The 15,185-nt window shown below is 29.7% G+C and overlaps 1 protein-coding gene across 1 annotated transcript in view; it reads left to right on the forward strand.

Moving 5' to 3' along the window:
* LOC118185579 (pre-mRNA-splicing factor RBM22) overlaps nt 1-15,185 on the forward strand; it is a 38,065-nt gene that overhangs the window by 12,083 nt on the left and 10,797 nt on the right. Inside the window, exons 4-6 of the mRNA XM_035355457.2 lie at nt 7,167-7,267; nt 9,918-10,090; nt 10,331-10,531. Coding sequence (XP_035211348.1) covers nt 7,167-7,267; nt 9,918-10,090; nt 10,331-10,531 — 475 coding nt within the window. The remainder of the gene's footprint in view (nt 1-7,166; nt 7,268-9,917; nt 10,091-10,330; nt 10,532-15,185) is intronic.

Here is a 15,185-nt window from a genome sequence, read left to right on the forward strand (position 1 = left end):
GCTAAAGTTAAATCTTGGAAGCTTTCATATAAATTCAAAGATAATGTTACACTTGGAATATTTCCTGTAATTTTGTCTATTATATAGATGGATGTAGAAATTCTGTAGCTAGTATTAAAATGAGATGTAAACAATAGGACAACTTCTCCAGTAGTAGTTGTACTGAAAGTTCCTAAGCATGACACTATCTTCAAATCCTTTATGTTCAATCCAAAATTGATAGCTTTTTCTTTGATTTTTCACTACCTGAATGTAGTAAGCATCTACAATTTATGAATTCATTTTTTGAGTTTTGAACCTTAATTAAAGGATACACAAAAGGACATGACTACATTTACCATTAGCATGAGCTCCAAAATGGTGATTTTTATAGTTGTTTGCACAAACGTTGGAGAAACCTCTTTCAAGTTGTTTTCTGTTTTTATTTTCAATTTCGGAACAAACATTTGTGCTTCCAATAAAGGGAAATTAGATGCATTTTTTGGTTTGAAATTATTTTCTAAATGCAAAATGCTATGATGATGCTTAAAACAAGTTTACAAGTATTTGCACTCTTACATATTTTAACCTTATGGACATTAGACAATCAATTAAAACAAATTTTATTAATCTTAACAAACTCTATTCATTTTTGCACTGGTAAGTTTAAAAAATTAGAACACTTGTGCAAAAAATGATCTTCTTTACAAAATAAGCAAGTAGAATTAGTAATCAGAGAATTAACCCTATTATACAATAATTTATCTGATTTATGCATTTTACTAATTAAAAGTTTAATGTTCTAGCATAATTCTTCAAAAAGTCTATTAAGTCATTCAACTTTGGTATTTCGTCTTTTTTTTAATTGACGCTCCCACCACAACTTGGACGAAACATCAAGTTTTTGCAACATAATATACATCAACAAAGCATCACTAAAATTATCTACCTTTTAATCCAATATTTCCAATGAGTGTATTATTTCATTTACATTATCTACTAAATTTAATATCAAGGATGCGGATTTTCTTTGTATTTGTGGAGACATTAAGAATTCATTTAATATAAGCAAATATCTATTCTCTTTTATTAGAAAATCTCTAGTAAATTCCAAGCAATACTGAAATTTTGATCAGCTGATATACTTCAGGAGTTTCGACTTCAGGAGTAATCGACTCACAATTTGTATAAATTTTGTTAAACAGAGATTTAAATCTTCCTTAAAGATTTTATATTTTTCTAACTTTAATTCAGCTTCAGCATTATATAAGCTATCATAATCTATTTTCTCGATGAATTTCACTAACCATGTTTTCAAAACTCTCTTCTGGTTTTTTTCCTGTACCTGACATTTTGAAAATATTCTAAATTCCCAATTTTACTAATACTTGAATCACAATAAAGCAGCAATAAAGAAATGTCAAATGCTATTATAATGTGTTAACATTTTCACTCACCTCATCCATTGTTTCCATTACATAACTCTTGAGAATTCTAAATCAAGAAGTTTATTATTAGCAACATTATGAAGACGTAGAATTCTTATTCACGAGCGCACCTTTTTCTCAAGCCTTCGGCATATGGTGGACCAAATATTATGTTGAATAGCGGTATTTTAAAATTAAATTAATAAACCAGGAATGCAACTTGTGCAAGCGGACTGTATTTCACCTTTTATTCAGTGATTTCAACTTTAGAACACAACACAGGCAAAAGGCAGTTACAGTTAGAATTTGCAAGAGTGCAAAAAACAATATACAAACTGCGCTGTGTGAAATAAGATCTCACTAACAGGCAGATGATCTGGTTGTCGAAACAATATATTTAAAAAAAAACAGCATATCTTTAGTTCTGATAAACAGGAATAAATAAGTAGGAATTGCCTTTAATATATAAAAAAAACTGTATTAACATCAAGTGTCATCCACTACAAGTTTAAAAAAATGTATTTGAACTTGAGTAGGTGAATAAAAAGTATTTTATTAAGGATTGAAAATCTGAACAAGATATTGGGAGAGTGTGAGCTGATAGTAGGAATTTAGAAAAGAAACTATGTTAATGAATATCATGACTATCAAAACTAGCTAAATAAATGGGAGGAGAGGAGAAGTTCAGATTAAGTTTTTTCTACCTTGGCACTTGAAAAAGGGATTCCTCCACATTTCCAATTGCATGATATCACAAGATTTTCTCCAAATTCTACACTGACAGATTATGTTGTTTATTTGTAAAGCTGCATTTAGGGTAAGAAAATTATCATTCTGCATCTATCAATAAGAAAAGATCATATTTAAAACATCAAAAATGTAAATTCGTAGCAATATCAATTATGTGGTAAAAATATATTTACAAGTGCCTCTTTTAAATTTTTGTTGGTATATGGACACTGGGTTTGTGTAGTTCTTTGACTTATTTTGGCTTCGCGTAGTGGCGATTTTTAAAAAGTCGCCACTACAGAAACCCAAAATAACAAATCAAAGAATTGCACAAACTCGGTATCCATGTACATATCGACCTATTTTCACTTAAACAAAATCAGAGAATTGCACAAAATAGGCATTGCGCACTGCCTTTGTCCATGTACACATCAATCTATATTCATTTAAAAACTCAAAGGAGCAGCCAACAAAAATTATATAATCTCGGTAAACTACATTTCAAATCAAATAATGAAATAACATAAAAAAGGAAATTCATCTTAGCACTGCACAAAGGAAATATCCACTTACCTTATTTAGAATTTTTGTGTCTTAAATCAAATTTTTGGGAGAATTTTTTTCAAATATTTTCCTAGGGTGTATGGTTTCAGTTATAATGTTATATATAAATCTATCCACAGTATTAGTTGTTTCATCAATAAAAATGAGAATGTATTCTGTTTTCAACCACATTTTTGGATATTTTTGCCTTCATTAATGTATGTAATATTTAGTTATGCCCTGCTTAAGGTAGATTTGCAGAAATTTCTTGTTTCATGTAAGTTTCTTAAAGTCTTTTCTAAAATGAATTTTACGTTTTCTAAAGTGGAATGTTGGCTAATGCAAATCAAACAGAAACTGACTGGGATATCATAGCTGCTATGGAAACTAGTGAAAGTTCTATTGTTTATTGGCATTGCACTTCTTGTTAATTTCAAATTTGTGTTTATCATATTTAAATGCTCTGTTATAAAATGATGCTCCTCAGCTTAAATTAGTTTTTCACAAACTTTGCAAAACATTATTAATCCATCTGTTTCAGATTCTTTCACAAAATTACTCATATCCCTTTATGATAACAGTTGTGCTTAGACATGGTAACGTTCTCAAGGTAATGGAAAGAACCTGGTGTGTGTTTTTGGTAGTAAAGTGAATCAAAATTAAGAAGGACATTTACAGATAGGGCCAATGATTACAATAAATGGCATTTTTTGTGATTTTTTTTTTTTACAAAATATAACATTTGCAACATTTTCCAACAATCTTTTATCTTTAATAATTATGATGAAAATGGAATACGATCATATAATGTATGCATTGCTTGCAAAAAGATAACATAAAGGTATGTATAGTCTCTTGATTGAAAGCTTTTTTTAAAGTGAACTTTTAAAAATATTCTGAAAACTTCAGTAGCTAGAAATAAAGTTAAAACGTTTTTGTAAAGTTCACCAATTTATCTGAAAAACTGGGAATAAGTTTTTATGTAAGATTGTCATGTAAAATTCTTCAAGGTAACTAGCCTGGAATAACAAGGTTATAAAGTTTTAAAATGCTAAAAAATTCAGAAATGGCTATTGGGCTATTCTTCAAAATGTTCATGCGCTTTGAATTGGGAAATTCCCCTTGATAATGTTTGAAATTTCATTTTCCATTTTTACCATTATTTACTTAAGCCAGAGCTTAAATTGCACTGGAGCCCACCAGATCCTGGCTCCAGTATTTCTTAGTTTTTGGGAATAAATCATAATTCTAGACGGAGCGCACCGGAGCCCTAAATAAGAAGGCTCCGGCACTTCTGTGTAACCGAACAACAGTTTCAATAGAAATCTGATCTCGAAAATTTTAATTTAGTATTAAAATCACTTATTAATTTATCTCTGTAATTTAATTTTAATTACTAATTATTAATTAACTTATTAATAAGTTGTAATTAAATAACAATACAAATACTGATTATTAATATTAATAATTATTAATTAATCTGATAATAAATAAGTATTTAATTTTTAAATTATTAATGATTTTAATGGCCATTTTATTTATTTACTCTTGTTTCTTTTTCCTGACGCTCTTGCATAGGGCTCCGGCACTTCTAACTTTAGAAATTAAGTCCTGACTTAAGCAATTAATTTATGCACATTTTCTCAGTTTGAAAGAAAATTAGGTGAACAAAAAAATATATATTGTGATGATCTGCATCAAGTATTTGCAAGGTATTTAAAAATGGTATGTAATTTTAAATGCAGATTATCTCTAAATAAATTACATAATTTTATGAAAGCATGTTTTATGAGAGTTTTCTAAATGCAATTTGTTTTATAAAGCAAAAAATCCAATTACAGTACAAAGTCTGATATTCGGACGTCCAATATCTGGAATAATTAAAATCAGGACCTCCAAATCACCAGCAATCATTTTTTTGGTACTTACATATTATCTCAACTATCTTAGTAGAAGTCACCAACGTTTCAGAATGCACCATACTCTTTATCATGCACATAATGGTTATTCGGCAACCATGTGTATGACAGATATTTAGTTTCTAACGTCACCATTTTCATTTGTGTTCCTTTTGATGTATTGCAAGTCCTAGTGGCCTTTATAGAAAAATTATGATCATTATTTTCTTAAAAGATTTTAAAATTCGTGCTTGTGGGGTTGTCCTGTAATAGAAAAAATTGGTAAAGTTTTCTGCGACAATGCAGTATTTTGCCTCAAAATCGCTAAAGGAATAATGGTTTGAATCTTTTAAAAGGAATCACTGTGAAAACTCTGAAAAATTAAATAACTTTAATTTTTAAGTGTGGTCTTATATAAACTGATTATCTAATATCTGAAAAAATCCCAAATCTGGTATTACTGAAGTCCTCTCAAGTCCAAATCTCATACTTTGTACTGTATTATATTGTTTATGCATTTGTGATTTAAATAAAAAACGTTCCTTGCCTTTAGGTGTAAAGTTTTTATGGAAATATTAGGTATTAATATTTCATGGTGCATAACTGTTAGGTCTGCTTTATCCAGTACAAAATTATAATAGACATCACGTAACATAATTATGTTTGTCCGCATATACTTTGATAGCATTAAACAGTGACAAAAAATATTTTTCAAAATATCAATGGAATTTGAATAATTTGATATAAATCTAGAGCAACACGTAAGTACTTGCATTACATACGAGTACAAGCATTTTAATAATAGTAATTTTGATGTTTGTAAATCTTAGAAAGTGGGTTTCCTTGCATCCAATTGACCTAATCAAACTCAAGGTGTATGGCTCTTAATATGTTACTTTGTGACTATTTGTCATTTCATAATTGCTGTTTTATATTTTGACTTTATTTCAGAACTCTGTTTCAGTTAAAAATCTATTCTATATTATTTTGAATGTAATAACTGATTTGTTTACAAAGAGTGGCTCCATGCTTTTGTATACAAATAGGTGGGACTTTGGTTACGCACTTATAATATCCAAATAAGATTGATTGTGATATTATTAAGTGGTGCATACTGTATTAAATGCTAAAACTTTATTTTGTAGTTTCTCTGTAAATGTGTTTAAAATTATTTAGTCACTGGCATTGAAAAGTATTTTTTAAATTTTGCATAAAGAAATAAATATAGCCAGTTAAAATAAAGCACACAAAATATTGTGTAATTGTTAACTATCTGAACATTCTTCTTGTAACTTGGACGTTTTACATTCATTTTAAGGGTCTTAAATGGGAATAAGTTACTAGATTGTCAAAAAGTTAAACAAAATCAATTTTAAAATTTTAGTAGTTCATGTTTGAAAGTATTCATGATATTGATTTTTAACCATAGCAAACAAACGGCTTTGTATATTTAGGAGCTAAGCATCAGATACTTAAATGCATCAGAGTAAGTGTACTGATGATCGTGGATTAAGCTTTGCATTATCATTTTTAAAGTAGAAGGAAGTTAAATAATTTCTCTGCGTTTTAACCTGTCAAAATGATTATATAATTGGAGGCATGAATGTGTAATGTTTCCTTAACTTTGTCTTTTGTAACTTTTTCCTTCTTCATGTGTAAAGAGACGTGGTTAAATAAAAATGTATGCAGTAGATGGTAATTGTTATAGCAAATTTCAGGATTAGTTAGGTAGCAGTGATATTTTAAAATTTGTAGCTTCTAATTAACAAGGTATCTTTTCATGAATTTAAATGTTGGCATGAAATCTAACTATATCATGACCCTAAATATATACATCTTCATGAAAAGAATGATTATTTTATTAATAAAGATTAAAAAGGCGAGTAAAAAAATTACAAACAAAAGAAATACAAAACAATATTTTAAACAAAAAATAAGAAATAATTAAAATTAATAAAATTTTAGATTACAGAGGAGGCATAAAGCTGCTGATTTTCTTTAACATTATTGAAAGCATTTGCATCTTCTTGTGCAGTCAATTCCATGTAGACTCAATTATGTAGAAATTTAGATGGTCATACATGATGCTACATATATTTATTTCATCATATTATACTGCCGGCAACTCTCTAACAGTTTGTATATGACATTCGGTATCAATATTAGTAAAGTTGTATTTATGATTAACTTGCATATGTTCATATCCCAGCATATTATCCTATCCCAACATATTTATCCTCATTGCAATTGCCATAGCTGCTAAGAAATAGCCTTTGATTCTTGCACTCATACCATGACATAAACAAGTTGTCACATTTAGGGCATTGTTGTGTGACTATGACTATTGTTCTAATAAGTGGAAAATACCTAAAAAGTTATGGGACAGGTTTACCATTTTCTAAAAATCAGTTTTAATGGGAGTCATCCTTAATTCATAATAGTTTGTTGAAATAATATTATGACCTGTAATATTGTTCATATCAATGTATATTTTCTAATATATTTCAAACAGAATAATACTAGCTCATTGCTTATATAGCTTTGTAATTTTTCCATCGTATGTTAAATTTATATAATTACTTTTCATTAGGTTTGCCTGTCCAGGTTCGAGATTATGCTCTAAATCTGAAAGATGAGATACCTAAATCTGAAGTCAATCGGGAGTACTATTCTCAGAATATGGAACGAGAAGTAAGATAAATTGCTTATAATTATTGACCAGTTTCTTGTTGAATATTGGAAATGAATTTATTTCTTCCTATTTGTTTTCAGTTTTTAATTTGTAACATAAAGTTTATGTGGTTTAATATGACTTCAAATTTTAATAAATTTTAAATAACATCAAGTGTATAGAAGGAATCAATAAAAATGTAAAACTTGTTTTAAAAATTTCTGAAACGTGCTTGGGTCAAATGAAAAATAAAATTAACTTCAAAGCTTTTTAAGTACTTTATGCATCTCCATTACTATCAAATCAAGTTTCATAAAGGAGCAGCATTTGTTGGAGCAAATCAGTCATTAGAAATTACATGTGGTGGTATATAAATTTTTGTTTTCAGTGAGAGATCAGATTTTAGATTTTCCTTCCTTCCTGTTGGGGAGTTTTTGTTTTGTAATATATAATTCTAGCTATGAATCCGAGTTAGCTCGTGAACAAATTGTTGTTCGTTATTGATCAGAAGCTACTTCAGGTAAAGTATAAATTGTGCAGCATGATTGAAATGCTAAGTGCAGCTAAGCTGCTTGGCAGTCAGCTGCACATAAAACTAAAGAAATGAGTTTCATTTTCCATGGCAGATACATAATACTGGCTGAGTGTTTAACATTAGACCATCAAGAAGTGTTAGAAATATCCATCTAATGCATCTTATCGCCCTGAGAAATCAGTTGCTGTAAAAATTGTGAAACATACATTCATTCATTTGAAAATTATCTAATACATCTTAAAAATATTTCCATTTATAGCTTAGTTAAGAATAATATGTGCAATATGAAGCAGATAGCTTTTATTATACAATCATTGTATAATAAAAGTTGTCTGCTTAACATACATTAAAAACAAAAAATTTTTTTCAGTGTTTACAAACAATCTTTTTTAATCATTTAATCAATTTTTGAAAAAGAATTTTACTTCAAAGATGTTTTTTTTTTTTTTTTTTTTTTTTTGATTGTCCAGATTATATAGGTACCTCAAAAGGTCATTTACAAACTATGTATGCTGGTCTGTCAGACAAACAAGTTTTGTACAGAAAGTTGTATCCAAAAAATCAAACTTTGCTGTGCTACAGCAGTGTGATTGACACACAAAGAAAGGGAATCAGTGACAACATTAACATGTATTTATTTTTTTAAAAAAACTTATGCAGATGAATAAAATAATCATGTTTAAAGGAAATGTTCAAAATTCTTCCTTTCACCCCAATGGTTGCTTCACAGTTCAACATATAGATTCACAGATTCATTTGAATTGACCAGGTGTATCACCGACACATGCTGTTGCTTCCATTATCCTTATCAGTGTCAGAAGTTACAGGTATCTCGGAGAATGGGACTATTCTCTGTGGTCATTTCACCATAGGGCTGTTTCACCATCAGGACGTTTCACAGTCAAGACATATTTTTCTTTACATGACTGTATTGTATCTTGCCATATTTATTTAGTTTGATAATTTGATTTATAAGCATTTTATATAAAATGTTTTTATGTACAATTTTGTACAAATATATCATTATGCATATTAATTTTAAGTGAGTAATGTGTTGACAAGATTCCAAAGTGAATCAGTTTTCAATTCAGATTTCATAAAAATGTGAATTTCCTGCTTGCAGAGTGATTTCTCTGAACTAGCCGATTAAAATTTAAAGAAATTTTGACAAGTCATGTAAATATTATACCAGCATAATTTTAAAATCGATAATATAAATTCTGTTATATCAGAGGTTCAGCCCCAGTTCTCTTTGATACTGACATAATGTTCTAGCTAACTATGTGTAATTTCTTCATATCTCATACTTGTTAACAACTATATACATTATAAGCAACCTTTATTAAATATACAAAAGGTAAACAGAATTATTAAACTAAGTTTAATACGATGAGATATAATACAGTCATGTAAAGAAAAATATGTCTTGATTGTGAAACGTCCTAGACCCATATCTCATGTATCAGGGATTCATGAAATTCCTGAAAATCTATGGGGATTAGGTTAGTGAATGATGGTGGCCTCCCAGTTTCCTGAAGGATGGCTTCCTTTATGGCAAGTGTGCATGTAGTATATTGTTGACCAATGGTATCTATTGCCCAAAGAATGGATTACTTGACAGACATCTGTTTAGGAAGAAATAGGCATGCATCTTAGGGCAAATCTGTTTTCATCGATGGCACCATAAACATAATGCATATCAGGCAATTCCTCGTAACTGAACTGATACATCCTTCACCTGCGACATCCTCGCCTGAAATGATCCTGTTTTCTGCTCTCCAGTGTGCCTGTGAACATTTCCTTTCAGCAGCATCTGGTCATAGTTTCACTACATATTATTTTCAGTACTTTCTTAGGTAAAAAATTGTTTGTCACGACAAACCATTGCATAAACTTTGTAAATTATGTTTTGTTTGACCCTGTATAAATTTGATGCTCAGTCTTGTGCTTCCTTTTTCTTGTTCCTAAAATCTTTTATATTTTCTACAGATTTTTTAAGTCTTTTCCTTTTTACCCCTTCCTTCTTCTTCCTAACAAACCTTATTTTGCTAGAGTGTTACATTCTAACATTGTATACTATATTAGTTTGATTATAGTTTATTTGTATCTAATAATTTTCACTGATTTTTAAAAAGGTTTCAAATACTGATGGTTCCCAACCATTTGGAGCTTTGGCGAAAGCTCAACCCCATAGTGATCTCTTAATGAAACTTGCTCGTACCACACCATATTATAAAAGAAATAGACCTCATATTTGTAGTTTTTGGGTTAAAGGTGAATGCAAACGTGGTGAAGAATGTCCGTACAGGTAATGTATATATTCTTTTTAAATTGATTTTTTTCTGTATTTGAATTTATTGAACTATTTTTTAAAATTATAATAGGAAAATGATATGAAAAATATTAAGTTGAAACATAGAGGTTGATTGGTACTTTTTGTTTTGCAATATTGCTTACATTTTAGAGAAATCTCAGCTGTAAACAGCAAAAATAAAAGATTATATTGTTTATTTTGTATTATTTACCGTATTATGTTTATTTTTCAAAGGCACGAGAAACCTACTGATCCAGATGATCCATTAGCAGATCAGAATATCAAAGATCGATATTATGGGGCAAATGATCCTGTTGCTGATAAATTGTTAAGGAGAGCAGCAGCTATGCCAAAATTGGAGCCACCAGAAGACAAGACAATAACTACTTTATATGTAGGAAATCTTGGTGAAAAAGTTACAGAAAAAGAGCTCAAGTATGTAATTTTCCTAAAATACAAATTTAAATCTGTATTTTAGAAAAAGTTTTAAGAAAAGTAAATTTTTGTTTTTGTTCTTAATTTATTATGTTTTTCATACTAATAAATTATAATAAGTAGAATGTTATTTTTCTAAAGGCATTCAAAGCATAAAATGTGTCAGTCTTGTGTGCATTAAATCTGCTAATTTAAATTCTTCCCCACTTTTTTTTTAATCTTCTGTACAATTTTGTTGAATAATTTGATAATTCTGACATGAACTTGTGCAGTTTAGCATTTGCTGAAAAAGAGAAGCATTTGAGGTGCAGAGGACTAAAATAATTAATTACATGCTCTTAAATTTTAACTATGATTTTTTTTGTGTTAAAAATTTAATACCATAACTAAGGTATTAACAGCTTTGTTGTCAAATATATAAGTTGTGTAGAACTTTATACTTGCCCTCCTTGAAAATTGTGAATTAGACTTTTGCAGATGCATTGCTTTAAAAATCCCCTTTAATTGTGCAGTGTTTGCAGGAAGTTAGTGATAATGAAAACCATTCACTTCGCTTGCAAAATATGATTTACTGTGCTTATAAATTAGTGTTTATTGATTTATATTTTTGAAGTATTCATTATGTTTTTCATTAGTGTTAAATCAGTAATTATTTTTATCATTTAATAAATTTATTTCAAAATCTTTGTATATAATTTGAATTTTTTACTACAACTTTTGTTCTGGCTTCTAATTAGGATCATTCAGTTATAATATTATCAGTTGCATGGGATATGGTCTATTATATGTTATTTATTATTATATTTATATATTATTGTATTAAATGAAAAGCAACAAGCATCTAATTGTAGGTGGTGATAATTTTCTTTTGCCTTTATATCTATCTTGATAAAATAGCAGTCAGTTTTGAGTGGTGAATTTTAATAACTTCTCAACCAGATATCGAAATATGAATTTTTTTAAATCCAGGTTAATTTTTGTAGTTTCTTATTGTCAGCATTTGTTATCAAATGATATATTGATTTTATATTTTGCTCCTTTTAAAAATGATATCATTGTTCCTTTAGGAAACCAAGTACAATAAAACCTTTTCTTTTTATAACAGATTCTAATAAAAGTTTTATTTAGCTTTCGCCAGAAAATTGTTCCTTAATATGTAATGGGATTTGCGCTTTGTACAAATTTAATGTAATTAACTTTTTATGCTAGTTTAATAAAACTGTGAAAAGATTTATATCAACATTTATGCTCTCTTTTATTATAATGCACTATTGTCATATCTAATTTTCGTAAACTTTTATTTAGGAAGCTTAGATACTAAGAGTAGTGTTTTAACTAGCAATGTACTTATGTTTCTTGTGCATGTTGTAGTGGTGTGAGATCATATGTGCTTCATATATGTGCATAATGCTGATAGCATGTGGTTGTGGACTATGTATGATTTCATAAAAGTTGAAAAACTTAATGTTTATTCTCTTTAACACATAATAATGCCACTTTAACAGGGAAAAGGATTACAATTTAATTATAACAAATGGCTTTGACTAGGCAGAGGAAAAGTGACTCGGTGTAAGTCGAGTGTGTGCTGATCACTTACTGGTTAGGGTTCTTGCCAGTGACATTGTGTGGTGCTGCATGATAGAATACTCTAACTTTTATATAGATGGAATACTCTAACTGTGACGGAGCATTCCGCCTGGCATTAAAACCTGATAACAAAAATTTCAGTTAATTAATTAATGACATTTTACAGTATTTCAAAATTCATAATCACATAAATAATAGTCAAGCTATTACGGTTCTTAAACTGAACTATAAAATTTTTAAGAACATTAAAAATGTTAAAAACAGTAATTATGCAAACAATAAGTTGATATAAAAGTGTTACAGTGCACAGACATTTCAAATTAAGCTATATAATTTATTTAAGCATAACAATCATTATTAAATTCTTGTCTTGTGTAAACTAATTCTAAATATATGTAAATTCAGTAGAAACTTGAATCTTAAATTGGCAATAAACCGGTTTGCGTAAAACAGATGTAGTAAATATTTCTGAAGGAGTTTTAATTTTAGCTACACATACGTTACTGTCAGTACCAGGGATCATCTCTAAAATTCTGCCTAAGGCCCAGTCACAAGGAGGCAAATTCTCATGCTTAAACAAAACCATTGCACCTGCTTGTAAATTGGATTTCTGAAATTGCCATTTATTGCGCTGTTGCAAGTGCATTTCTTACTGATGATAGTGTCAGTAATTTCAATAAGTTCAGACTCTGGGATAGAAGTGATTGGATGGCTAACTAAAAAAAATGCCCATGCATTAAAACTTCATATTCATTAATAGCATTACACATAGGGATTAAAGGAGGCGAATTTAAAATCCCTTCAATCTGAGTAATGTTTGTGAGAAATTCTTCCTCACAGTGACTTTAAATGATTTAACACCCGCTCCCCACAATCACCAAAATTAGGCTATTTAGGAGGAAGTAATTTCTAAGCTATAGACTCTGAGGTGAAATAGCATCTGGGTTTCTGTTTAATTTTTGAAAACACTTTAATTCTGTATAAGCCCCTTAAAATTTGTAGCATTATCTGTAATGATGGAAGAGATTTTCCTTCTTCTCGTTCAAAATCACTTAAGAGCTGCAAATGTTTTGCCTTTGTGGATAAATATATAAAAGGATCAACATAAATTTTAGGATAAATGCACTTGTGTTGCTCCTTGAATGAAATATGAAACGATGCCTAAAAGTCAATGCCACAATTGAGAAAGGGGGAAGCTGGAGTTTCACGCTCAGTGGGAGGATTACTCATGATCTGATTTGCTGCAGTTTGATTGTTTTTAAAACAAATAACACAAGCATGAATAATATTACGAGCTAAGCCCTTGCCATGAATGGACTAATATTTCATACACAACTGATGAAGTAAACTTTGCAATTCAACGTGTCGACATTGGAATATGAAAATATTCAAAAATATCTACGGTAACTCTGCGATTAGAAGGCAAAATTAACTGGTGTTTAAAATTAATGCATAAGTTTAAGAGAATTATCATATAAAAAGGGTTAAAACCTTCTAAATTACACTGAGCAGGAATAGGTTTACCTCGTCAAAGAACTTAATTTCCGAATTAAAGGCAGTTACTTTTGCTTTTCATATAAAAAACTATTCAGTTTTTTGCTTCTCATGTAGAGTGAAAAATGTCTGCATCATGTCCTGTGATTTACAATTTAAAATAAATGTAAAAATAAAAATGAGAATTTTGATTAGTTTATGAAGGTTATAGCAAAGTTTTTTAAAAAAGTCCATAAAATGTTTATTCATAATGTTCATAAGTCAATACTGGATTTGATCATTGTTTTAGTTCTCCCTGTCCAAAAAATAAGGAATGCATTCTGGTAATGAAAGTTGTTGATTGAGGAACTCTGGACCTAACCACTACAAGGAATTAACCAAACGTTCATTAGCATTTTGCTCCTCGAGATATTATGTCCCCTGGATTTTCCTTGGAGGCAACATGACCACACTTGAATTGGTTATTTAAAATTTCAATATCAGCAATTCAATTGCTCACAGAAGTTTTGAGCTTCTCTGCAGGAGTGTTTTATCCATGCCAAAACAATAATAGAATCACACCACAGATAAATGTCATCTATAATTAGTTGTAGAGCTGTTATTACCTTTGACACAAGTCGGCTCTACACTGTTCAAGACTTGGAATTGTAACAGGCTTTATAGGAGAAACGTTAATTCCTCATTCCAATCCAGTTTGTGTAACCGTAATCTCTGCTTGGATATTTTTGCTGTCATTACTATGGGCCTGATAAGACCCAAAGGAATACCTATTTCAGATATTACGTGATATTTAGTAAAACAGTCTGAATTTTTCACAGTTGTTTTGAAAATAAAGTTATCATCCTTCCGTTTCCAGAGCATTCCCAGCATATTCACTACACTTTCTTGAGACTCAAAGGAATATTCCTTTGTGGTAATATCATGCAACAGCTCGGGATGATTGGATGCCCATTTATGTAGCTCCATACCACCACAACAAAGCATTTGTACTTATTCAGATTGAAGTTCTTTTGCTTTTTCTAAAGTAGTTATGCCCTTGAGTATATTATCTGTGTAAAAATCTGTAAATGTGACAGTAGCAGCCTTGGGAAAATGCCTCTACAATCAAAAGTCTTTAATCCGGACATCCATAATCTGAAATGATCTGTAATCCGGACCTCAAAGGTACAAACTTTCTGCACATGGGTCAATGCATAATCCGTTAATGCATGCACATAATACGTTAACGCATACGCGTTTAATGTATAACGGACGGTATAAGCTAAGCTAAAGTTATCTAATTATCTATTTCAATTAATGTTGCAAATTGAGTTGTTCCTTTAACTTCTAATTGGATCCAGCTTATTATTTTTTTGCAGACTGTTAGAGCAATTTTATAAAAGTAAGCTTGAACTTTCGATTATGTGAAAAAGAATTTCCAATTCTGGAGCTACCAAAGGATCTGCAAAGCGAAGGTATGTTTCGATGTCCATCAAACAAAAAGTGGAATTGCTGCAAAAAATGGATAAAGGCAAATACTTTGATTCTCTAATCATTCCGAAATATGTTTATCAATTTCATGCTGCTCTGCGGG

The sequence above is a fragment of the Stegodyphus dumicola genome, chromosome 2 (genome assembly GCF_044657685.1).
Source record: "Stegodyphus dumicola isolate Sdum_Otavi_A_Nest chromosome 2, ASM4465768v1".
NCBI lineage: Eukaryota > Metazoa > Arthropoda > Arachnida > Araneae > Eresidae > Stegodyphus > Stegodyphus dumicola.